General features: G+C 33.5%; 2 protein-coding genes, 1 long non-coding RNA gene and 2 pseudogenes across 10 annotated transcripts; 1 reads left to right on the top strand and 4 right to left on the bottom strand.

Moving 5' to 3' along the window:
• Positions 1 to 3,307: 3,307 nt before the first annotated feature.
• LOC112001450 (putative germin-like protein 2-1) lies at positions 3,308 to 4,436 on the bottom strand (annotated as a pseudogene).
• Positions 4,437 to 7,610: 3,174 nt separating this feature from the next.
• LOC136068940 (uncharacterized) lies at positions 7,611 to 11,158 on the bottom strand. Its single transcript, XM_065776841.1, has 3 exons — positions 11,029 to 11,158; positions 10,102 to 10,359; positions 7,611 to 8,211 (listed from the first exon to the last, which is right to left on the bottom strand). The coding sequence occupies exons 1-3, from the start codon at positions 11,129 to 11,131 to the stop codon at positions 7,946 to 7,948; spliced, it is 627 nt and encodes a 208-aa protein (XP_065632913.1). The 5' UTR covers positions 11,132 to 11,158; the 3' UTR covers positions 7,611 to 7,945.
• A 3,018-nt stretch (positions 11,159 to 14,176) lies between these two features.
• On the bottom strand, positions 14,177 to 15,792 carry LOC136068941 (uncharacterized). 8 transcript variants are annotated; one of them, XM_065776844.1, is made up of 7 exons: positions 15,726 to 15,792; positions 15,560 to 15,607; positions 15,197 to 15,280; positions 15,050 to 15,116; positions 14,893 to 14,920; positions 14,529 to 14,635; positions 14,177 to 14,414 (listed from the first exon to the last, which is right to left on the bottom strand). In XM_065776844.1, the coding sequence occupies exons 3-7, from the start codon at positions 15,259 to 15,261 to the stop codon at positions 14,367 to 14,369; spliced, it is 315 nt and encodes a 104-aa protein (XP_065632916.1). In that variant the 5' UTR covers positions 15,262 to 15,280; positions 15,560 to 15,607; positions 15,726 to 15,792; the 3' UTR covers positions 14,177 to 14,366. The 8 variants fall into 8 exon arrangements, 6 of the variants coding, with proteins under 6 accessions (XP_065632916.1, XP_065632918.1, XP_065632914.1 ...); XM_065776846.1 differs by having other exon boundaries at positions 14,177 to 14,427; XM_065776842.1 differs by having other exon boundaries at positions 14,177 to 14,432.
• Positions 15,793 to 15,798: 6 nt separating this feature from the next.
• Positions 15,799 to 18,483, bottom strand: LOC136068942 (uncharacterized). The gene is made up of 5 exons (XR_010630239.1): positions 17,888 to 18,483; positions 16,861 to 16,914; positions 16,590 to 16,664; positions 16,324 to 16,421; positions 15,799 to 16,113 (listed from the first exon to the last, which is right to left on the bottom strand). It is a non-coding gene; the product is annotated as an uncharacterized LOC136068942 (long non-coding RNA).
• A 4,915-nt stretch (positions 18,484 to 23,398) lies between these two features.
• LOC111987887 (cellulose synthase-like protein E6) overlaps positions 23,399 to 25,535 on the top strand; it is a 29,909-nt pseudogene continuing 27,772 nt past the window's right edge.

Consider the following 25,535-nt stretch of genomic DNA (forward strand, 5'->3'; position numbering starts at 1 on the left):
AAAAAAAAAAAACAGAAAAAAAAAAAAAAAAAAAAAAAAAAAAAAAAAAAAAAAAAAAAAAAAAAAAAAAAAAAAAAAAAAAAAATGGAGACTGCGACATCGGCTACGGCGAGGACGAAACGAAGTTGAGACTTGAGAGAAACAGGAACGGCGAGGACGAAACTACATCTTTCCCTTCTTAAATCTGTCGGAAATGGGAGTCCCACTAGCTCGTCTGATGAGTTCATGATGCTCATAATGCTATACATACAGTTGTGGCCGTGCATGTGACGGTGTGAGATCGCTGAGAGCTGAAGAGATGAGAGGCAGTGAGTGAGAGAGCTGAAGAGACGAGAGATTGAGAGGCATGAGAGGCTGAAATGAGGAGAGGAATGATAAGTTAGGGTTTTAACTAAATATATATATGAGGGTAATTTAGTAATTTTGTATGTAATATAACCGGGTCTTAACCGGGTCTTTAACCGGGTCGGGTTTTGGGTTTTTATGATAAAACCCGGACCCGACCCGGACCCGCTTCGGGTTTTTTTTTAAAAAACCCATACCCGACCCTATTTTTTATCGGGCTGGGTAAAATCCGGCCCATTAGGGTCGGATTGGGCCGGGTATCCGCGGATCGGATCTAAATTGCCATCCCTATCTATAGTTAGCTTCTGCTGTTAATTGACACATTACTATGCTAACATGTTTTGTTTTTATCAAATTAACCTCAAAACTCAATAAAAAAAAATATAAATTGACCAGACATACCCAAAACTAAAAGCCTAAAACAACACCGTTTCAGCCTAACTATTAAAATCCCAAACCAAAACCCACTAAGGCAGCTCCCTCCCACCTTGCACGGCGAAGGCCCATCGTGAACACACAGCAGAACAGCTCCCCAGCAGCAGCCACAACGGCGGCCTCAATGAGAACTCTTTCTCTCCTCTCCAGCTCTATTTCTCTTTCTTTGCTTTCTCTTTCTTTGACAGATTTTTGAACCCACAACAATTATATATTTCTTTTAAATGGAAGAATTGTTGTGTCGGCTAAGGTTGAATCTGGAAAAAAGTTGTAGAAGCTAAAAATAGTGGAAACGGATTAAAGAGGGAGAAAGTGATTTACCTATACAGATTCTGCATTTTCAGATTTGTTGGCGTCAAAGCACTAGCCAATTGCCAAGCTTACTTATTTCTTAGTGATTTGTTGTATTATTATCATTCACTTTTCTTTTTATCAGACCTTCATACCCTTTAGTTCCCTTGACTTGATTGTTCAAATCTAATGGGTTTCACTGGAGAAGTTTAACCTGAACTGTTTTCTTTGTAAATTTGTTGCAATGATACTCACTATGGATGCCGCTGCTGCTGTGACCACCACTATGGCTGCTGCTGTGGAGCTGTTCACTATGGGTCTCTACCGTGCGAGGTGAGAGGGAGCTGCCTTCGTGAGTTTTTGGGATTTTAGAAGGTAGGCAGAAACGGTGTAGTTTTAGGCTTTTATTTTGTGTATGTCAGGTCAGCTTTTACTTTCATTGAAACCGGTTGTTTTGAGATTGATTTGGCAAAAATAAATCATGTTAGCATGATGATGTGCAAGTTAAAAGCAAAAATTAATCATGGAGGTAAATTGCTAACAGAACCAAAATTTAAGATGTAAAATTCAAGTTCTGAAACGTTAGGGTGTAAAATCTAAATAACAATTTAACAAAAAAAAAAAAATACTCAATTGATTACAATTCCAAAATCACGGAGATGTTTGCAAAAGCAAAAAAGTGAAAGTCTAGAAGAATACTAGTGTGGTGTTTAGCCACCAATATATCATATTTCAACTCTCAAGTCAGATTCTTCTCTTTTTCTTTTTTTTCTTTTTTCTTTTTTTAACAAAACTTCTATTGAAATCCCAAAACAAACCCATGTGCACTAGGGATGTACTATGGGATATACAATCAAGATCTCATATTACAATGGTCAAATCAAATCAGGAAGAGAAAGACATGAAAAGTCTTTAAGGCAAAACTCCAATCTGAGAAAGTATGAAAAAAAAAAAAAAAAAAAGAGTTAATCTCGAAAATGGACCGATCAAATCCCTCGAAATATGACCAATTCACAATTTCGGTTGTTTTTTGAGCTATGTAAAACTATGTAAAATAGTTCATATGTAAATTTTCTCTCTTTTCCTACTAGGTTACCAATAACTCAGATTTCTATCTTCTCCCACTTTCCCTCTTTTCATTTTTTTTTTTCAGATTAAAGACCCCAATTTACACTATATATATATATATATATATAATGCAGAAGATAACGTGAGAAAGGAGAACTTTTTTCAATAAAAAGAGATCAACACTTCACAAAAAGATTCCAAAAAACTTTAAAATAGAGGAGATCTAAAGAATTATTTGTAGGTTAGTGTTATTTTGGGACTCGGTCTAACTTTTTTTTTATTAAATCTATCCATACGTTTTAAATTGTACGGACCCTATTTTTCACCAAAGCACTCACCATTGAACCCCACAAGATATCTTTTGAGGGAGGGCAATTGCATTCACTCACCACAACGTAGCTTGGTCACTGCTTATTGTTGCTTACACACCAGGTTGGTTAATGTAGCTGATGACTGGTCTGTATGTGGAATCATTTGCCAAATTGCTTCTAATTGTGAAAATTTAGAATGATGTTAAGAAAACGCTGTTCATCATATAAGTTTGCTGACAAATTAGAGCGGCATGGCAATAAGCTTGCAGCTTTTAGCTCTTTGACACACTACACAGTTTCACCTCTGTTAATTATGTGGTTCTCTTCTAATCCTATAGGTGATAGCACCCAAACTGAATAAAATTCTCGTTCCCAATCTTTGTGTTTTACTTTGTATCATGTGTTTCTTTTTTCTTTTTTTTTCATTACTTGAAAAAAAGGACATGTTTGCAAGTTAGATTGATGTTACATAAAGTAGAACACTCAAATGAGAACAAAAGATTTTATTGGTACAAACAAGTGTAAGATTGATTTAGGAACATTTTCATAGAAGCAATGTTTATTACACACTGCCTATTACACACATCATACACACATTTCAATTTTTGAATTGGAATCTTGAGTTCAAGTTCAAAAAATAAGTTGCGTACAGTGTTTGCAATAAGGTGTGTGCATTAACAATTACCATTTTCATAGTGTTCGAGACAGTTATATGCATCAAGCTACAAAGAAGATAATGATATTTAGTTAAAAATATACTCCATATATTATAGAAATTGTAGGTTACATAACATGCAACCTTAATCAATGAAAATCCAAGTACAACTTTAGAAAATAAATTTGTGTGTCATATAACATTAGCATAATGAAAACACTCGCCTAGTAATATGATAGCATAGAACTTCATAGTATTCTGCTCAGCTAGAATTTTGCTTGAAGATAATCAATTACAGACTTGTCCACCTGGAAAGCCTTGGACAGAATATCATCTGCAATGGATGGTTTTGATCCGAAAACGGCGTTAGCAACAGTAATGATTCCAGGGTTTTGGCTACTCAAGGCAGAGATAGAGATGGCCTTTCCTTGACCCACATTTTGCTGGAAGTGAATGAGTCCAACTGGAAGGACAAACACATCACCCTTCTGAAGGACCTTTGATATGAACTGGTTGTTGGGATTGGAGGTCACAAAACCAACGCAGAGGCTGCCTTCTAGAACTGTTAAAACCTCGGTAGCACGAGGATGAAAATGTAGTGGAATGAGACCCAATGGAGCATAGTCCAAGCGAGCCAGTGCGATACCAAGTGTGGTTAGTCCAGGAATTTGAGCCAGAGTCACTGGGGTAACGCTAGAGCCTAGAGGATTAGATGTGTTGCCCGCTTTGTTTAGTCCACTAAGGAAGAAATGGCCGGCCTGTGCAAGTTTAGGGTCCAGGCAAGCAAAGCCGTTCACTCGAGCTGCCATAATCACACTACCACAAGTAAGATTTTATTGTAAAAAAAGCCACAAACTATTCTAATTTTTGAAGTTTAAAGGATCTTTTTTAGTTTATAAGAAACTTTAAGTAATCGATTGTAGTCCTTGACAAACTTAAAGTGATTGCCTTTTGTATCTATGGAGTAATGAGGCGTTAGTATTTAGTTAGTTATGCCATCTAAGAGACTAAAGCAATCATTTTAAACTTCATTGACTAAAATCGCTCATGCACTAAACTAGAGTGTCCAACCATGCATGTAGGCCTACAAAAAAGTTGAGGTTTGCATTATGGATAGAATAGAAGGCAGTATGAATAATCTTTAATGCAAAACAAAGCTAGGCATGTTATAGTTGGGCCAAAACCTGAGCTAGTAGGGTCTGCAATGCAGAAATCCTGCACAGGACTAGGATCCGATGCAGAAGCCAGAGCACAGGCGCGAATGCAAGCAAGCTCAATACAAGAATAATGTGGTTCACCATCTTGATCTTGGTTTCCAGTAAGTTTTTCAAGCTCAAAAAGATATCAAATTGAACTACTGAAAAGAGTTTGAGATGTGAAGTAATCCTTACATGAACTCTATATATAGACTAAAAAAACAGAACTTCATAGGCATATATGAGTAAGAATGAGTCTCGATGAATGCTGGACAAGCTGCCGTCCTAATAACTGATGCTGAGAAAAAGTCTGAGACTTTCATCTTAAGCCAATTGTAGCTAATAGCATTTTTTTAAAGTTTATTTATGATATGCACCAAAATAAATACCATGTCCTAACATGTCAAATGCAACAGTCCAGATTTCAGATTAATTTTTTTGAAAAATCTGGTCCAAGAGGACTTTGTGTCAATTTTTTGACTGTCTCAATAAACACCAGATGCTTCACTGCTTATTTGTACTTTACTTAATCTACATAATTAAGAGAAAATTAAGCTCGCCGTTTAAGAATAGCATATTAATTAACAACCTTATCGTCAAGATAAATGCTTTTGTCCAGAATGCAGGCCTGGTTTGGGTTTGAAATGTTCAGATTATGACTTGATTACCATGAAAGAGTGGTACGCCATTCTTGACCTAAGAGAACCATCACCACCATCATATAAGTTAAAAGAGTCCGTGAATTACCTCAGATTCCTATTTGACATTTTTTGTTGGGATTTTTGGTATGAAACGAAATTCTGTTCATTGTTAAATAAGAAATTGAAACTCCTAATCAAAAAAGTGTTGTTTGTATTCCTTGCTCATCAAGGACTTGAAGGACTTGATTGGACCCTAATATGTAAACAGTATTATAAAGGGTTCTATGGCTTTTAGCTTAAGAATGCTTTCATATAGAGGAGAATAAAACTCTTAAAAAAGAACATTGAGTAAAATAGAGAGAAAAATTGCAACTTGAGAATCTCATATTTTGAGAGGTTGAGTAATGTAATCATATTGAGTAAAGTAGAATTGATCTCCTCTCTTATTGAAATCAAAATGAAATAGAAAAGTATTGTAGAGAAAATTAATATTGAGATGCTGAAGCAAAAGAGATAGAGTACACGAGAGTTATGTGGATCTCCTCTCTTATTGAAATCAAAATGAAATAGAAAAATATGGTAGAGAAAATTAAGATTGAGATGCCAAAGCAAAAGAAAAAGAGTACACAAGAATTACGTGGTTTGACTTGACAGTCTACTTCCCCTGGATAAAGCTCTTAGCAGCTACATCTTTAATATTAGCAATGTGTCCCATTTTATAATATTATTATTATAAAATTGGTTGATTATCTCTCTCTGTCTCTCTCTCTCCATTTTACATAATAAATAATAAAAAAATTACGTACACATGGGTTTAGCAACCATATGAGGGAAAAGGAAAAGTATGTCAATAGGCACCACTTCCACTGTAGAGCATGATGTCTGTTGGAATAATTGCTAGGAAGTAAATTGGATGTTGCTTTAAGTGTCTAAACAACCTGAGAGTTAGAATACTCCTTTTGAAATAGGCTTGGGGCTTACACCTATAAGGCCTTTATCAACTCCCCTCCTCCTATTACTATTATTATTATTATTTAGTACAATGGACCCCAAAATTTCAGACTAAGGTTTTGTTGTTGTAGTATTATTATCTAATATGAAAGTAAATTGATTTGGTGAGACTATTTTGTTCAAAAAACGTCCTAACCTATTTGCCACGGTTTAGAAATTATATCATAGCTAACAATACAGGCTTATTGGTATAAAATGACCAAAAACTTTTGCATTCACAATCAAAGTTTGTTTGCTTCAATGCAAGCCTCCCAATTACCTTCCAGTAAGGCTTAAAGAGGAGACCGGGCATTCCACCAGGCCCTGGCGATTTGAGGAGATACATTTGGCAAAGTAGCTTTCCAATTTCCTGTTCGTATAGCATTTCATATAAGTAAGAATATGATTTGTACATTAGTCCCAGAATCAACAATCTAAACAAAAACATGCATGCTAAGAATTTTTTATTAGATATTTTAAATTTGCCTAAAGGAGTAAGCAAATACTAAATAGAAATGTATTTAACGCTTGTTTGCTTCAATAACAAGCCTCCCACCTATCTCCTAGTAATGCTTAAAGAAGAGACCACGAATTCCATCAGGCCCTAGACAATTAATTTTAGGAGATTCATTTAGTGCCTAACTCCTCTTTATTTGGTACTTCATACAATAAGAAAATGATTTCTACGACTACAAGCATCAACAATCTAAACAAAAACATGCTTGCTAAGAACTTTTTCTGTTAAATATTCTAGAGAGGAATGAGTTAATGTATTTTGGACCAAATTGACAATCCAAAACGTAGAAGGATTAAACTGCAATTTATTTGTTATCTTTCTATCCTTAATTCATTATTCTACAAATGCATATACTTAGAATTTAGACATAACGTACACGTAGTCATTGAAAAACCAACTGCAACCAATTGATGTTTGGTACAACATTTAATAACATGCTGTCATATTTATTGGTTCCCGAGTAAAACAATAGAGAGAAAAAGGCATGGGCAAAGGTTGGGTCCAATGCACAAGTAGACTAAACTCGTTGTGACGTGGGCACATGATAATTATTCAACACATGTCCAAATTCCAATAGGTCCAGTGCAAAAGAGCATTAAATAAACGGCAATTCCAAAAGCCACATAGCATTTACAGTGAGCTCAATAGATGTCTTTTTTCTTTTCTTTTCTTTTTTCCAAATTTTGATTAATCAATCCCTATTTTTATTCCAAGAAGCTCAATAACTCATCAACACCTATAGGCTTGCTAAATGATGTCTCCTCAATTGTTTATTCTCTACCAACTCTCTTTCTACAGTACCAAACAAGAAAACATCTGAATGAAATAAAGAAAAAAAAAGTAGAGAATTCATTGGAGTAATGTATTTTTTTTTTTAAAGGTGGATTGCTAAAATAGAAAAATGACCGTCTAGTAAAAATTGTTAGAAAATTGGCTAGAGTTCATTGTAAATGCTTAAGAAAAAAAAAAGGTATATAATGAGCAATTATTAAGCTGGTTGAAACTTGCAATAGGATGAAATAGAATGTAAAGCAAACGCTCCCCATGCCCCTTTTTGAAGCTACAGGCTAGAATAAACGTCAAGCAAAACCATCTACAAACGCATTTGATATACAAATCAATTAAAGAGAAAAAGAATAATATCCCAGAAGATATGTTACAGGCACGAATATAATGATGATGCGAATTTTAACATTACACCATATTCAACATATGTCACACGAAAAATAAAAGTTTTCTTCTTCTTCAAATGAACAATGGATTGAACTTGAACTACTAACTGCGTATCTCTCAGCTTAGTAAGCCACTATTGGACCAAAACAAAATTAATCAAAAGAATAATATTACAAGTCAAATAATATAGTCACAGACTGCAAATACAACTCACTGTGACATGGATTCGTTTTATATCAATAAGGTAAATCACTCAAATTTACAAATATAAATCTTGTAGTCCTTTCTTCTGTTCTGTTCTATGCAATTCTTCACATCCCAGATTAGGATGGCTGATTTTTTCTCTGTGCACCTAAACGTGGAGCAGCAGGCTTGGCTCCTCGACCTCGGCCTGACGATAAAGGCTGTGCCCTTGTAGCTGGTGCAGGAGCAGCAATGGCATTCCAAAGGTCATCATCAGCTGATGCAGCTCTTCTAACATTCAAAGGCTTTGATGTTTTTGGAGCTGGTGCAGCTATGGAATCCCACAAATCATCATCTTCATCATGTTTCGTCACCTTTGCTGCATTTTTCGGTCGTAAACTTGTAGCTGGGGGATGGGGAATAAGAAAAATTCCATTAAAAGACTTGCTGAATGCAAGACCAAAAACTAAAAGCAACCAGGAGCAAATAGTATAAATGAGTAAGCATTTGTGTCTTTTACTATTCGCGCACAAGTGGTGACAAGTATTTTCAAGTACACAATAGAAACAAGATAGAATAGCAATAGCAACTATAAAGCTTCTATTACTGAATATCTGGTTGTTAATGTGCATATATTGTGTCAAGACAATCTACAACATAGCCATGATCCCAGAGTTTTAGGGTCGGAATGGATCCTCAACAAAGCAATCGGGGTTGACCGCGTGTATTAGGGGACACCCCAAGTTGTGTCTATAAGGATTTCATTCAAATTAAAATTACTAAATTATACAATGGCTACCAACCTACGACAACCCTCCTTTTTCCAAGCTTGTGAGTTGTGATCAACTGTGAGTAAAATATATGACACTAAGCACTGAGTTTGTCAAGACACATATATAGGGCAAAATAATAAGTTGCTAGTTGCTATTACTCTAGAGAAGAAACACATCCGAGTCACAATCAACAATCCTAGAAGAAATGTCTTTGGTTTTTTTTTTTTCATATGAGGCATGCCAAGTGACAATAGCTAAATGCACACTTCTAAATGAAAGGAAGTTTAAACAGTAGTCAGACTACCCACCAGTAACAATTATATTCAAGCTGGACTAAGCTACCAGTTGCAAAGCCAAAAAATAAGTCTACCGAGACCAAGCTAAATATATCAATATTTATTTTGCTAGGTATATAGTAGGAGGGGGGCTGATGGGGTTTGAACCCCAGTGCCTAAGCACAAGAGGTGTGGAAATTTATTTACTATCTGATCTATAACTCGTGTTGTGTATAATTTTGAGGTACAAAAACTAAAATTTAAACAAGTTATAGATGACAAGGAAGTTGATCTCTAATCATCATGGTATTTTGCAAGAATGGCATATATATATATATATATATATATAATTGGTAAGTTACACACACATCTAATGGGCCTTGAACCCATAACCTCACCCTCCACTTTGGAACTTATACAAGAGAAGGTGCCCTTTGAGTTAGAGCTCATTGAACTTTAAAGAGAGAAGTTATGACGTAATGGTAGATTTTTATAATAAAAAAATACATCCAATAGAAAGTTCTTTAGCAGTGTAACATTGACAAAAGTTACACCAATATATATATATATATATAGTGGCTGAGTATGTTAATTGATTTATAAGGTTTTTGGAAATTTATAATTGATTCTAAACTAATTTTTTTTAGTAATTTTCTATATGTGCAGTTAGACAAAACCAAACAATTGAGGTGTAAATTTGTCTCAATAAAATAATTATACATGCTACTGATCACATATAATTATATAATATAATAAACAAGCAAATTCCAATAACTTATTCGGAAAAAAAAAAATTCAAAATAAATAAATGCTTAGTTCAATTACTCAAACCATATTTATCAAATATAAACATCAAATAAACCATAACAAGCCAGCCACAAATATCAAATTTTAAATAAATAAATAAATGATATATTGCGGATTTGAGATTTAGTGCTTAGATTTGTAGAGATTATGGGCCGGATTGTATTTTATTGGGTTGTTTCAATTGAATTTCTTTTTGGATATTTTCTTATCTCAGAGTCTGGGGGGGCCAGTAAGTTAATTTCCCTAACAATTATAAATTTTTTCCCATTTTAAAAATTCAGTGGGGGCCCTGGCCCCTCCTTACCTCCGCCCTTGTGTATATATATATATATATCTTCCGGTCATGGACCAGATGGGGCAGATGGATAAACCATTTTAACTCAGCCACTTTTACCAAATGGTAAATACTGTCAGCAACTAAAAGTTGAATGGATAATCTACCTTGTTTTGGCTGGGAAGCAGGTTGTGAGACTGGCCGCTTTTGAGCTGCTTGAATGTTTGCAAGAGAGGGAGATGGCTTTGGCTCTTCAAGTGGTTCAATATCATCCCAACCATCCTTGTCATTCTCACGCTCTTCATGGATTCCATTTTCAAGCTCTCCCCATCCATCCGTTGAGGTAGGAGATGGAGGTAGAGGTTGATCAGCAAAATCTGGGGTGGAACTGACACGCATAGGTGCTGTACTTGGAGTATCCATCACTAGGATTCAAGGAAAGTAATTACAGTAAGATTGAATTTCAAATAAATGCACTCACATAAACTTATATATCCATTGGATGTCGTAATCAATTAAGTGCATTTTCTAATATTAGTGCCAGAATGCATATATATAACTTCAGAGAGACAAGAAAACTAACATAATTAACACATTTTGCTCTACCCTGTTCCTGTACTGTACATAAAGTAAGCCCTTACGTACAAATCCACCCTCTTTTTTCTTCCAACAACACAATAGAAGCAGTCTACATGAATATGCATGTCCCAAAACTGTTCCAAAATCAGTAGCCAATAACTCCTTAACAAAGATAGACACACCAGACCTCATTTATTTTTATTTACTAAAAAACCTTACAGAGTTAAAGTATGACAGATACCACATAAGCTATTCAATTATGAAAGTTGAACAAAACAGGCTTTATGGCTCCTTTAATTACCAGTTACCACAATAAGATCTCTTGCCATTAAATATCTAAAAATTTATCATATTTAATCCAGTCATTCTACTCAAGTCTATCCAATAACCCATACATGGGCAATAACAAAAAATAAGTGTTATCACAAGGCCCAGATTTGCAATAAGCTGGAAAAGGAAAACAAAAAGACAAGTTATCCTTGTAAAAAAAAAAGACAAGTTATCAACATGCCTACCTGAACTGGCATTGGAAGAAGTAGAAGTTAGGGGTGCACTGGAAGTCACAGAAGCAAGTGGAGCTTGTTCAGAAGGTTTGCCCTTGAGAGTCAAGGAGCTCATGGCCCATCTGCATAAGTACCATGAGTTTCAAGTCAATAGTAAGGTAAAGATGCATTTTCTAATATTCTGAGTTGAGAACCAATTATGGAAGAATGGAGTTGAAAATCAAGGTATTAATAGAACTATTCAAAAGCAATCGAATTTAAGAACAGGCACAAATGGAGATTAATTAGGGGCATGTTTGGGCTTTTTTTTTTGGGTAAGTTATACACACTGTGGGTCATGAACCCACAAACTCACCCTCCATCCCATTAATATGGAAGGAGTACATGCAATTTGGAGCTAGAGCTTATTTGCATGGTATATTTTGACATTTGGATGTCCCGTATCTTAATAAAGGTTGATCTTGTAAAATGTCATCTCTATATAAACACCAAAACAATTATTATAAATCATTTAATTATATATAGAAAATGCCTTCCTTCCAGCAAGTGCTAGAAACAAGCCAATAGATTTGATTACATGCTATCAACAACATAATAAAAATATATATATTTAAGATCTGAAATTTAAAAAATAAATAAATAAATAATCCCATTTACAAGTTAAGGGGGATCAATAGCCTTGTTCAAGGTGACTAATGATTATCATTTGCTTTTTGGTGATGTCTAACTTTGAGGGGTTCGATTTTTCTATAATGGCAAAGATAGGGTTTTATTTAGGTGTATTTATTTGTCTAGTTCTTTTTCCTTAAATACGAACAAAATAAAACTGGTTAGCCTTATTTGATAGCGGCATTAGATACCAGCACACTTACTACATGCTAAGTTCGAGTCTATATGGAATTGTAATAACCTATTCCACGGATTGTACTCTATTTTGTATTCTATCAATCATAATCAGCCACATATTCATTGTTAATAAGAATCTAAACTCAAACAGAACAGTAGCTTTTGTTAATTTTCACGTACTGTTCACATCTCTTTAGTCTTTCTTTGTCAGATTTCTCACCCAAGAGAAATTGCCCTACTAAAGTATTAGGGATTGGATCTACAATCTAACTTCACCTCATTAAAATAACTTTTTCTAAGGTGTTGCCTTAGAGCCTTGGCAGCATGGGGCATTAGAGAGTCTATGCCCTGACAGAAAGAGGAGAAATTATAAGATCCACATGGTGGACAAGTGATGTGGTCCATTATTTCACTAAAAAACTTCTACCTGTTTAAAATTGTTAGTTAAAAAAAAATTTTAAACAGAAATTAATTACTGACTCAGCAATTTCAAACAAGTGGAAGTTTTTTGTGGAATGGTGGACCACATCACTTGTCCACTGGAGGACTCTATAATTTCTCCATAACGAGATAGCCTCTAGAAGTAGCATACATTTATCTTAAGAACAATCCCTTAAATCCTTGGGGACGACAAGGAAAACTACTATGGAATCCACTAGAAAAATAAGTGACACTCTCAAAAATTTTAATCCTGAATAGCCTGAGTATCCAATGGGATACAACCAATAATTATATTAGAAGATATCTTTAGGAACGAAAAAAAAAAAAAAAAAAAAAAAATGTGACTAGTCTTGAATGTAAGGTGGCTAATTAGAAACACACAAAACATATTTTGGTGATGGTTATCCAAAAAAAAAAAACATATGTTGGTGATAGCGAACAATCATAGTTGATGATTATGGTTGATACCAATTGTCAAATACTGTAGTAATAGATGGAAGTATCGCGTATATATGGACAAAGGTGTTAGTGCCTGCACTAAATGCGTTACTTGGGGCGCCTCTAACCTCAAAAGGTTAAAAAATGATCAAAGTTAAGGGGTAATTTGAGATGCTTGTGCATAAGAGCATATATGATCATCTTTTGTTGGCATAGGGACCTATGACGCTAAAGGCTCATGGGCTTACAAGATGATGGAGATATGGCATATGGGCTTAATTGAGACGCTGACATCATAATTGGTGTGACATTTATGCTAACATGACATTGATAACATGATGCGTGATGTGACACACTAATGTCCAATTGGCATGGTGGAACTTTGTGCAACCTTTTGCAAAATAGTCACGTTGATGTGGCAGTCATGAAACCAAAATACTTCTTGATGCATGCCCTAAGGGCAGTCGTGAAACTAAACCCTATATAAAAGTCAAGAAAAATTCAAAACTTTTGAAGGTTGCCAACTTCTTGATGCTCTTCACATGGTCATAATTGGGTCCCCACATCGTATGACTTCAAAAAAATATTGAATATAATTAATACATGACATTAAACCATGCGATAGTTACAACCCTCATAACTCAACTCTTACCTTCTAATATTTGTAACGAAGACACTCAAGATTCAAATCTTAGTTGAGTGAAATTGTTGACACAATAGTTTTAGAGAATACACATGCAGAATATCTAAAATAGGAAGAGTGATGAAAATATGTTTTGTGTTGAAAGCACGTGTGTGATTGGGATTTGTTTTGTTTGTTTATTTTTGGGTTTTGCTAAGAAAGAAATTCAAAGACTTGGATTGTGTTTTTTAACAGATACCATGTTAAAGTTGTTAAGTGAATACAAAAACAAAAACAAAAAGGAGAGAGAAAAGCGGAAGTAATATAATTTAATGTTGTACATTTAATCTACATCTACATAAGAACTCCCTTGATGACTACATTTTTGTTAATAAAGTGTTCAAATTATAATGAATTTAATGTAGAGTTTATATACTAAAAACCTCTAATTTAATCTTAGGCTAACTAGAAATTAATCCTAGACTAGCTTATACATGTTCTATAAGTGCATGGGTCTAATAATATACTTCATCCGTTCCAATTTGGTTGTCATCTATTCTATTTTGAGATGTCCCAAAACATTGTCCTATTTCTAAAAATAAAAATCATTAATTTACTAATGTTTCTGTTATAACCCCTACTTTATTTCAAAACTATTTGAAAAGAAAACGAACAAATATTTAAAAAATCAATCTAATTGGGGCACATTTCTAGTTGCCTCATTAAGCATAAGTTTTTTTTTTTAAGCTAATAAATTTAATTAAGGGTAGTTTTATAAACTTATACATTTTTGTATAAAAAAAAAAAAAAAAATTTGAAACACATGCCTCGTTAGCTAACGATGTTGCGGTACAATTGGCTGCCATAGGGACCCATACTCACAAAGGTTTTCATTAACCTCAAGCTATCTAAAATATAAACTATATGTATTTGATCAAATTCTCTAAAATCTCTACAAATTATAAAGGAAAGCTCGCATAGGTTCCGCAGCTTCACTCCTGCTTTATATCTCTCTTCCTCTACGATCCACGTTCAAAGGTAAAACTAAAACCTGTGATTCAAACCTGTACTAATTTAGGATATCCCAATTCAAGGTTTTGGATTTATGGTTTCAGAGACACTCACCAATTTCTAAGGTAATGAACAGAGTCTAAAAATAACTTACATCATCCAAATTATTCACAAGTTTATCATCTTTAATTGTTGGAGCAGAATTTGAATGAGGGAGAGGAACATGATTAATAGAAACATTATGACTTGATTTTGATTTACCTGCACAGATGCATGAATTGGCCAATTAAGGATAGAAATTTCGAAGAAACTAAATATTTATGATAACTGAGTATAACTAACAGCACAGTTAACCAAGGAACAAAACAGCAATAAAATATAGTCATTTAAGAAGATATAAACTGACTCATACAGTGGAACTCAAGAACATAACTAAGTAGCCAACAAGAGAAATTACTCATATAGTGGACAAAGATTCATGCAGGACAATTTATAAGGATTAAAATGGCAGAGCTTACTTCCAATAGTGTACTTGCTTTGCAAATCCTGTGAAAAAGAAAAATGAAGATAGAGACACCATCAGATTATTTTGATGTTTTAACTTTTAATTTAGTGAAATGATTGCTTCAAAAATTCACATTAGTATGGCAATAGTCTCAGGATAAGCAACTCAACCGTGGCAAGATTGAAATCAATGAGATAGCCTTTATTTAGCTTCCAAGAGAAGATGAAGTTCCCAGGCCTAACATTACAAAATAAAGACCTTTACAGCTAGGCATTTTTTGAGACTTCTCTAAATGTACAATTGTAGGAGTATCTTACCTGCTTATGCAAACATGCAAGGGCCCTAAACAGACAATAACCAAACCACTGGAGCTGATATACATCCATGTCTTTCTTCAAAACCTAGAAGAAAAACAATGCAATTGCATTAACACAGCTTCCAAATGAGGTTTGAATGAAATGGCTCAATAATTTCCAAATTTTGGACACTGCAATCGAATTTCAACTTTAAAATTTCTTGACAGCAGTTTATAAAATATACTAGATCATTACCTACATCAACCAAATATTTATTTCAATAGAAGGAACCACTATTTAAATGTGCAGTAATATATGTGGGACAGAGGATAAGTATCTTAATATATTAATATATTAACTTATTAAGAAAGATAGGGATGGTACCTGGTAGCATCAATATTCATGTAATCAAATGATCCATTAAAATATAACCTAGGAAAGTGATAATTGTATTATAAAATAAAATAGAAATATTCCAAAATCCAAAAACAGTGCAACTAAAAAGGCAAACAGATGGAAGAACTGAGGAAGGAAAAATGAAGAAACATACTTGAGCCATTATTTCATATGTAAGAACAAACTTTACAGGGCCACTAGTTTAATCAAACTTGCTATCTAAATGAAATATTGTCAATCACCGCGTAACATTTTTTAGGACTGATAGGCCACTGGATAGTTAGTTGGAAATGGGAAGACTTAATCAGCATAAGAAATAAAATAGGACAGGCAAAAACAGTTGAATAAAAGGAAATGAGTGTTAAAAAAGCACAGCCCCAAACATTTACACCAGGAAAATGGCTAAAATAATAATTGGCAAATCATTTGAAGAATAGTTAACCTATCAAGATCAATGGTAAGTACAACGACATTCGGTAGAATCCGAGTTGCAATCTCAGTGACGTCATAATAAGCACTGGTGGCACATAAAGCCATGATCCCTGACACAATAAAATTTTGAATTGGTCCATAAACTAATTGGTACAACAACATTGGAGTTAATCAACGTACAACATTTAAAGAATTGAAGATGGAAGATAAATTGCACAATTTTTTTATTAACAAAACGTAGAAATATTTTTAATGCCAAGAACTTCATGAATAATGAGGTGAAAGAGTTGCCACAGACAAATATCATAGAGTTCTGATACCTGCTCCTTGAGCAGGCGAGAAAGTATCAGGCAATGCACGAACAGTAAATGCATTAATCAAAACTCTCTTGTCTGCATTGTAGATATGAACCCATCAGCTGAAACTCACAAAAGGAACATTTAGCAAAATATGCTTATGTCAACCAATTAGACCATAATGAAAAAAGGAAGAAAGCATGACATTTGAGAACAAGCATATCAAACAAGAATATTAAGTTATTCAGGATGCCAATGAATCAATAAAATCTGAAATTGCTGATACTAACCCCTTCATTTAGGTGACTTGCAATATTCCCAAGTAAAATGGTAGTATTTGTTCTGATTGCTGGCTCTTCATCAACCTGCAAGATTTACAAAACTAAGAAAACTATTGAACATAAAAGAAAAAGAAAAAGAAGTCGTCGTCAACTAAATCAATATAGGCATTTAATGATCAATAAAACCAACTTAAGTCATTAAACAGGAAGTCCAAAATATGAGTGAATAACCAGCTCTTTATAGGCTTTACTTCACCAAACAAATGGTTGAAACTATTACCTGCAACTTTGAGAGATACTTTAATAATGACCCTGAAATAGTACATTGAGAAAGCTGCAATGACAAGTGAAATAGGAACACCATTTAGAAAGGAGTTAGTTCACGAAGAAAAGCAGATGTGTCAGAGAACCCGGTAGCAACATGAGGGTAAACCTAGTTGCAAACACCAAATGGAATTTTAGAATTTCCACACTGCTAAAACAATAGATAATAGAAGAAAAGTAATTAGAGTTTGCATGATTGTAAAAGACATTAAAATCATTTGTATCATTGACTGCATACTTGTAAGTAGATTTTTGTACAGCATTAATCCATAGTAATTAATTTTAATGTTAAGGTAAAGGAATGCTTCATGAAAACTTGGAAGTCATCATTTAAATGTCAAATTGCCCATATCTGCAATCAAAATTTTAATTCAGATAAAAGGTCTTATTCCTGTTACCCACATACTCAAATGGTGAATTTTTTAGCACTGCAAGAAGTTTACAAGTTTATAATGCATCAATATGATGCATTGACACCATGCCATAACTACACCAAGTTAATACTTCCAGGGCAGACATAAACATCTTACCAAAAAGAAAAAAGAATGCAGGCTCTGTATTCATTGGAACAGAACAATAACAAATATAAGGGAGAAATAGATTGCCAATTCCAAGCTACATAACTTGAAAATGAATTTATAAACTTCATAAGCTCTAGTAAGTTTTATAAACAAAATGAGTGTAAAAAATCTCTGCAATGTAAAGAAGCTGAACAGAGCATTGAATTGCAATGACCCAAACAAAGTAAAAATTAAATTGATACTATTGATAAACCAATGCTCGTTTCCACAGGAAACCTAAAATTAACAAAGTATCCAAACCCTAGCCCCAAATTATATTATTGGCGAGGAAGAGAAATATCAATGGAGAGAATGAGAGAGAGAAAACAAGAGAGAATACCAAAAAATTCTTTGCAAAGTTCTACTAGGTAATTTCCAAATTCAATTTTTTTTTTCTCGAGAAACAAACACACAGAGAGAGACCTGTAATCAAACAAAAGGGTGGAGGAGAAAGCTCTGACTATCAACGGCAGGTCATCATCGGAGATAGGATCGTCGACCATTGCGCCTCAACCTATCATCGGACGTGATCGAAATTAGGGTTTCCAGGTCGCCGGTTGGCAATTGACATCGAAGATTCACCGATGAGCCACAGAACTCTCCGAGCTTCACCATCAACTCAGTAACAGCAACAAGAAAAAAAAAATGATTAATTATTCACAAAAAACCAAACAAATTCACAAAAATAAAATCTGAAAATGGAAGAGCACACAAACCTGTGAAAGAAATAGAGCGATCGACGGCGAGGACACGTGTCAGGCCACCGACGTAACAAAGAGTGTCGTCGGTGTAGCGAGGGAGGATTTTCCCGCCATAACTGCAGAGGAATTTGATGGTCTCTGTGTTTTTGTTGTTGTTGGACTCCATGAAAGTTTTTGAAAGTTCGAGAGAGAAAGAGAGAGAGAGAGAGAATTTTCTAAGAGAGTGAGTAAAGACTTTATTCGAAAATTGGTTTTCTGAATTCTGAGTTTGAGGGAGATAGAAACTTTATTTCGAGGGTTGAAACATTTGGATATCTTTTATTAAGGGTTATGTTAGAATTTCGTTGAAAAATGTAAAAATTTAGAGGCAGCAATTACGCGGGATTTTAATTTTTTAGTTTATTTCAAGGGTTTTAATGACCATTGTAACAAGATTAGTTGGATTTTAATTAACACGCCAGTTTATTAGCGTTTGTTTCAACCATTTTCAGTGAACCCTTGGAAAAAGTGGGTTGAAAAAAGTCATGTTTTTTGTATTGCGATATCGCTGTAATTATATGTTTTGCATTTGATATAGTGGTTTTGGGACTAAAATTAATATATAGAGATCACATAAACTTCTTGGTAAGAAATAATTAGTGCATATAAATAAATGTATTTATCCTTTAACACATAATAATGAATTAATACTTTCAAACAAATGCAAGTGTTTGATGGTGTGGAAGGCTAAATAAAAAGAATTCCCAATGGATGCGTCACAAAATCTTAGGCCATTATGACTAAGGTTCATACTTTTATATATTTATTGATTTATCCATAATATGTTAAATTAAATCTGAAAATATATTTTATGAGCACATAATTTATATATATATATATATATATATATTTCTCTATGTTAGAATTTGGCTTCACCTGTTTTAGAACAATCTAGTTTTTAAGTTAATTGATATATATCATTGTCAGTTTCTTTAAAACCTTCTCTTATCTCCTCATGTATGTGTGTGTTAAAATACTTAGTATTCTAAAAAAAATTCTAAGTTAATTCATGACTTATCATTATGAAAATTTTATTTCACATGCAATGCATACGGGGATATATACATAACCATAACCATACATATATGTTCATAAATGCATATATGTGAGAAAAGTATAAACAGATATATATATATATATACACACATAAACACAAACATTCATTGCCCACAAACGTGTGAAACTTTAGAGTGCTCTTGTTAAATTCATCATCAACAACCCTACATTTAATATTAATTGCACCCAAAAAGAGAGAAGTTTCATTAGTTGGTTCAAGACATGTCTATATAGAAACATAAGTGAAATCCTTTATGAAGTGTTTTCAGCATAAGAAATATTAGGTTTTTTTTTTTTTTTTTTTTTTTTTTTTTTTTTTTTTTTTTTTGCTCTGTATTCATTGGAACAGAACAATAACAAATATAAGGGAGAAATAGATTGCCAATTCCAAGCTACATAACTTGAAAATGAATTTATAAACTTCATAAGCTCTAGTAAGTTTTATAAACAAAATGAGTGTAAAAAATCTCTGCAATGTAAAGAAGCTGAACAGAGCATTGAATTGCAATGACCCAAACAAAGTAAAAATTAAATTGATACTATTGATAAACCAATGCTCGTTTCCACAGGAAACCTAAAATTAACAAAGTATCCAAACCCTAGCCCCAAATTATATTATTGGCGAGGAAGAGAAATATCAACGGAGAGAATGAGAGAGAGAAAACAAGAGAGAATACCAAAAAATTCTTTGCAAAGTTCTACTAGGTAATTTCCAAATTCAATTTTTTTTTTCTCGAGAAACAAACACACAGAGAGAGACCTGTAATCAAACAAAAGGGTGGAGGAGAAAGCTCTGACTATCAACGGCAGGTCATCATCGGAGATAGGATCATCGACCATTGCGCCTCAACCTATCATCGGACGTGATCGAAATTAGGGTTTCCAGGTCGCCGGTTGGCAATTGACATCGAAGATTCACCGATGAGCCACAGAACTCTCCGAGCTTCACCATCAACTCAGTAACAGCAACAAGAAAAAAAAAATGATTAATTATTCACAAAAAACCAAACAAATTCACAAAAATCAAATCTGAAAATGGAAGAGCACACAAACCTGTGAAAGAAATAGAGCGATCGATGGCGAGGACACGTGTCAGGCCACCGACGTAACAAAGAGTGTCGTCGGTGTAGCGAGGGAGGATTTTCCCGCCATAACTGCAGAGGAATTTGATGGTGTCTGTGTTTTTGTTGTTGTTGGACTCCATGAAAGTTTTTGAAAGTTCGAGAGAGAAAGAGAGAGAGAGAGAGAGAGAGAGAGAATTTTCTAAGAGAGTGAGTAAAGACTTTATTCGAAAATTGGTTTTCTGAATTCTGAGTTTGAGGGAGATAGAGACTTTATTTCGAGGGTTGAAACATTTGGATATCTTTTATTAAGGGTTATGTTAGAATTTCGTTGAAAAATGTAAAAATTTGGAGGCAGCAATTACGCGGGATTTTAATTTTTTTGTTTATTTCAAGGGTTTTAATGACCATTGTAACAAGATTAGTTAGATTTTAATCAACACGCCAGTTTATTAGCGTTTGTTTCAACCATTTTCAGTGAACCCTTGAAAAAAGTGGGTTGAAAAAAGTCATGTTTTTTGTAGTGCGATATCACTGTAATTATATGTTTTGCATTTGATATACTGGTTTTGGGACTATAATTAATATATAGAGATCACATAAACTTCTTGGTAAGAAATAATTAGTGCATATAAATAAATGTATTTATCCTTTAACACATAATAATGAATTAATACTTTCAAACAAATGCAAGTGTTTGATGGTGTGGAAGGCTAAATAAAAAGAATTCCCAATGGATGCGTCACAAAATCTTAGGCCATTATGACTAAGGTTCATACTTTTATATATTTATTGACTTATCCATAATATGTTAAATTAAATCTGAAAATATATTTTATGAGCACATAATTTATATATATATATATATATTTCTCTATGTTAGAATTTGGCTTCACTTGTTTTAGAACAATCTAATTTTTAAGTTAATTGATATATATCATTGTCAATTTCTTTAAAACCTTCTCCTATCTCCTCATGTGTGTGTGTTAAAATACTTAGTATTCTAAAAAAAATTCTAAGTTAATTCATGACTTATCATTATGAAAATTTTATTTCACATGCAATGCATATGGGAATATATACATAACCATAACCATACATATATGTTCATAAATGCATATATGTGAGAAAAGTATAAACAGATATATATATATATATACACACATAAACACAAACATTCATTGCCCACAAACGTGTGAAACTTTAGAGTGCTCTTGTTAAATTCATCATCAACAACCCTACATTTAATATTAATTGCACCCAAAAAGAGAGAAGTTTCATTAGTTGGTTCAGGACATGTCTATATAGAAACATAAGTGAAATCCTTTATGAAGTGTTTTCAGCATAAGAAATATTAGATTTTTTTTTTTTTTTTTAGAATCAATATTTAAAATTAATAATAATGAAGTAGTCAAATGAGTAAAAAAATAATAGTATGTTGATTCGATAATAAATAGTTTTGTTTAGATATATATTTTGACTCTACATCTCCTTTAGTTCTTCTACTTTGTAATTTTTTTTCAACTTCAATGGAATAAAGGTTTTAGTAAATATCCTTTATATATAAACTGGTCTTTCGACAAGTATTAGTTTGTAAGAAAATTTAAAATATCAAAGGTTACGAAAGACGTAGTCATTATGATCCTTTAAATGATATTTTTTCTCAACTTATCCATATTCATTCACCCTCAAAGTAGATAGATTTGCTGCAAAATTTAGTTCTTAATAGATATAATGTTGACCTAATTCTCTAAGACTTTAATTAGGACTAATTTGATAATTCATAATCTACTCTTATGTTTAGAAAAAGACTAAATTTTAAGACTAATTTGAAAATTCATAATTTAGTCAAGAACATTACTTAACCAGTTTATGTCCCCATATTCTCAGTCCAAGTGTTTATGACTGAGAACTATGATTGTTTTTAGTGTTATATTTGTTACTAGGATTTAACCAAGTTATTTCTAATTTTAGATGGAAAAAACAAAATAAAAATATTTAAAATAGTCTATTCAATGAAAATACAATTACCATAAATAATCTCATTAATTACAACTTTAAGTGCTAATTCAATACAATGTCCAAAATAAATAAAAATTTGAACTATATATCTAGAACTCATAATTTCAAAAATAAACCTTTTGTTTATCCTTTAGATGAAGCAAAAATACTTCATGTGTGTGTATATATATAAACATAAACTTATATATATATATGTTTATGTTTTTCTAGATGCATTGTATATGAAGTAAACTTTTGTCAGAAGGAGTTTTTTCATTGTGAATATGATATTTGGGAAGCCAAGACCGAGACTCCACTTTAGGCTTAGAATATGGCCTAAAGGTTATCGGTGAAGTGAGAAAAGCCCAGTTTTACTCGAGGTCTAGGTTGCATACAACAAAATTATAATAAGGCTCCAAAAAATACTTCCTACGAAGATAAGCTAGCACAATGGATGACTCACCATAATAAGTGATTAAATAATAGTCCAGTGGTAAACAAGAGAAACGTCCAGCTGTAGATGTCTATAATATTACTAAATGTATTCACATAGTAAAAATTATGCATTTTTTCCATAGTCGGTCAATATAAAAGTGGGCCCATTAACACAAAAGGAAAATGGTCCAGCAATGAATATGATAGACATCTAGCGGTAATGTTGAATTAGTTAATAAATGTGTTTACATGATAAAAATCACATATTTTCCTCATTATTATTAAGTTAACATGAGGGAAAATTTAGTATCCAAGACATTGTGACCTTCATTATAATAGCAATAAACAAGGATTAAAGGTTTCATAATTACAAGTAAAAGAGGAAAATTAGGATGGAATGAAGGGAGAGAAAGACCCCCAACTTAGTGCAGCAAATATTTAACAAGGTTCTTATGCCCATGATGGAATATGTGGAAGGATATATGGTAAATGATGAAAACTACTCTTATATGAGTGGGTGAGTAAATATATGGTGATGTGGGAATAAAATGGTGAAGTGAGACCAATTTTAGCTAATTATAAGACCTTTATGGTGATGGGTTTTTCTAGAAAATAGAAGGAATGTTTGTTCGTTGGTGGGTATGGGCCTTTATGAACTAAAAAATGAACTTGTTTCTAAATTAAGGGCCAAAAATAGCTATATTGATGAAGACATGAAGAAATGGATTGAAAACATCACAAAACTAGGTCGAATATCTGAAGAGATAAGCAAAGAACACAAGGGATTCAATGAGTGGATATTGGTTGCAAGCCGACGTGACCATCAAACAATTCTTCAAGTATATACTTTATATTCTCTTTGTCTTATGAATTAAATATACCTTAGTATTTAAATTTTATACGATTGCATGGCCTAGTTAATTAATTAATAATAGATAATTTGTAGATACTTATTGATAGGAAAGACTCTGAGGCTGTCGACATTCAAGGACAACCTTTACCTACCTTGTTATACTTGGCACGTGAAAAGAGACCCCAATACCATCACCATTTTAAGGCAGGAGCCATGAATGCAATGGTAAACCATACATCATATCTGCATGCAAAATGCTTCACCAAGCTAATTCTTAGTTTGTTAGTATGTTATACTCATAATCATCTTTTTCCTAATAAAAAGAATTAGATAAGGGTCATTGGGGATAAGCAAAAGTCCAATAATTCTTAACATGGATTGCGATATCTACTCAAACAATTCAAAGTCAGTTAGAGAAGCTTTATGCTTTTTTATGGATGAATAAAAGGGAAATGAAGTTGGCTTTGTACAATTTCCACAAGCATTCGAGAACCTAACAAAAAATGATGTTTACATTAGTTCCTTGAATGTAATAATGGAGGTAAGTATCAAAAGTTAACTTACAATGATTTCAATATGTTGAATTAGAAATGCATACCCTTGACTAGAGAAAATTGTAACGAAATTTCTATCGTGCTATACATTGAAACAAAGATGGAGATGCCAAGATATGATGGGAATGAAGGATGTTGCTATATTGGTACTTGGTGCTTCCACAGAAGAGAGACTCTTTCTGGGAAAAAGTATAGCAAGAATTTTAAGGCAAATTGGAAGAGATTGAGCAACAGAAGTGTAGAGGAGAGTACAAGTGTACTAGAAGAGAAATGCAAAGTCCTTGCAAGTTCTAGTTATGAAAAGAACTCTCAATGGGTAAAAGAGGTCTGCGTGTGCGTGTGTGTGTGTTCAATTCATGTGAACCACCTATATGCTTATTTGTGATGTGTGTGTATGTGTACAATTCATTTGAACCTCCTATACACTTATTTGCAGAAGGGTTTGAAGTATGACTGTGTAGTGGAAGATTTATTAACGGGATTAGCCATGCAATATCGAGGTTGGAGATCCATATATTTCAATCCAAAAAGGAAGGGCTTTCTAGGAGTTGCTCCCACAACACTACTACAGTTACTTATACAACACAAAAGCTGGTTTGAAGGTGATTTTCATATATTTGCCTCCAAGAATTGTCCCTTTGTGCTTGGATATAAAAAAATTCCCCTAAAACTTCAACTTTCATATTGTATCTACTTGTTATGGGCTCCAAACTACTTGACTACTTTGTATTATCACTACAAAAAACTGGGGCTATCTCAGTGTTTTCAAAACCACTGGGATTGCCCAAAAAAGCGCAGGAATAGGCCAAAAAAGGCTATCCCGGTGCTTTTTTTCCCGGCACTTTAAACCGTCGCGTAGTGACAGTCGGTATATGGTCGCCAGACCTATCTTGACGCTTTCCGAAAACCACCAGTATAGGTCCCGGCACTTTTCATACCCTATAGGTACTAGCGGTTTTCAGGACCTACACCAGCGCTTTTTAATTTTTTAATTTTTTTTTTAAAAAAAGGCTGGTATAGGTGTATCTATACCAGCGATTTTAAAACCGCCCTTCTAGTGTACTTACAGAAATATGAATACAATCTATACTAGTGCTTTTAAAAGCGCCGGCATAGGCAGTACCTATTCCAGTGTTTTCAAAAGCGCTGGTATAAGTCTTCAATGGATATATTAATAAAGCCTATACCAGCACTTTTGATAGGTACTGCCTGTGCGAGCGCTTTAAGAACGCCGGTATAGGGCATTTAAGGAATTAGAAATATGCCCTATAACAACGTTTTTAAAACATCGTAATAGGCCCTGCTTATGCCATACCCTATTCCAACAATTTGTAAAGTGCTATAATAGGGTTTTTTTTTTTTTTTTTTTTT

The sequence above is a fragment of the Quercus suber genome, unplaced genomic scaffold (assembly GCF_002906115.3).
Source record: "Quercus suber isolate HL8 unplaced genomic scaffold, Cork oak 2.0 scaffold_143, whole genome shotgun sequence".
NCBI classification, from domain to species: Eukaryota; Viridiplantae; Streptophyta; class Magnoliopsida; order Fagales; family Fagaceae; genus Quercus; species Quercus suber.

Coding starts and splice junctions, on each gene's coding strand:
- LOC136068941 (XM_065776842.1), bottom strand. CDS start 15,261: ATGTATATCAGCTCCAGTGGTTTGGTTATTGTCTGTTTAGGGCCCTTG. Junction 14,636..14,892: donor AAGCAAGTACACTATTGGAA/GTAAGCTCTGCC, acceptor GCATCTGTGCAG/GTAAATCAAAATCAAGTCAT. Junction 14,433..14,528: donor TTGTGAATAATTTGGATGAT/GTAAGTTATTTT, acceptor ATCCTAAATTAG/TACAGGTTTGAATCACAGGT.
- LOC136068940 (XM_065776841.1), bottom strand. CDS start 11,131: ATGAGCTCCTTGACTCTCAAGGGCAAACCTTCTGAACAAGCTCCACTT. Junction 10,360..11,028: donor TTCTTCCAATGCCAGTTCAG/GTAGGCATGTTG, acceptor CTTGAATCCTAG/TGATGGATACTCCAAGTACA. Junction 8,212..10,101: donor TGCTTCCCAGCCAAAACAAG/GTAGATTATCCA, acceptor CCCATCCCCCAG/CTACAAGTTTACGACCGAAA.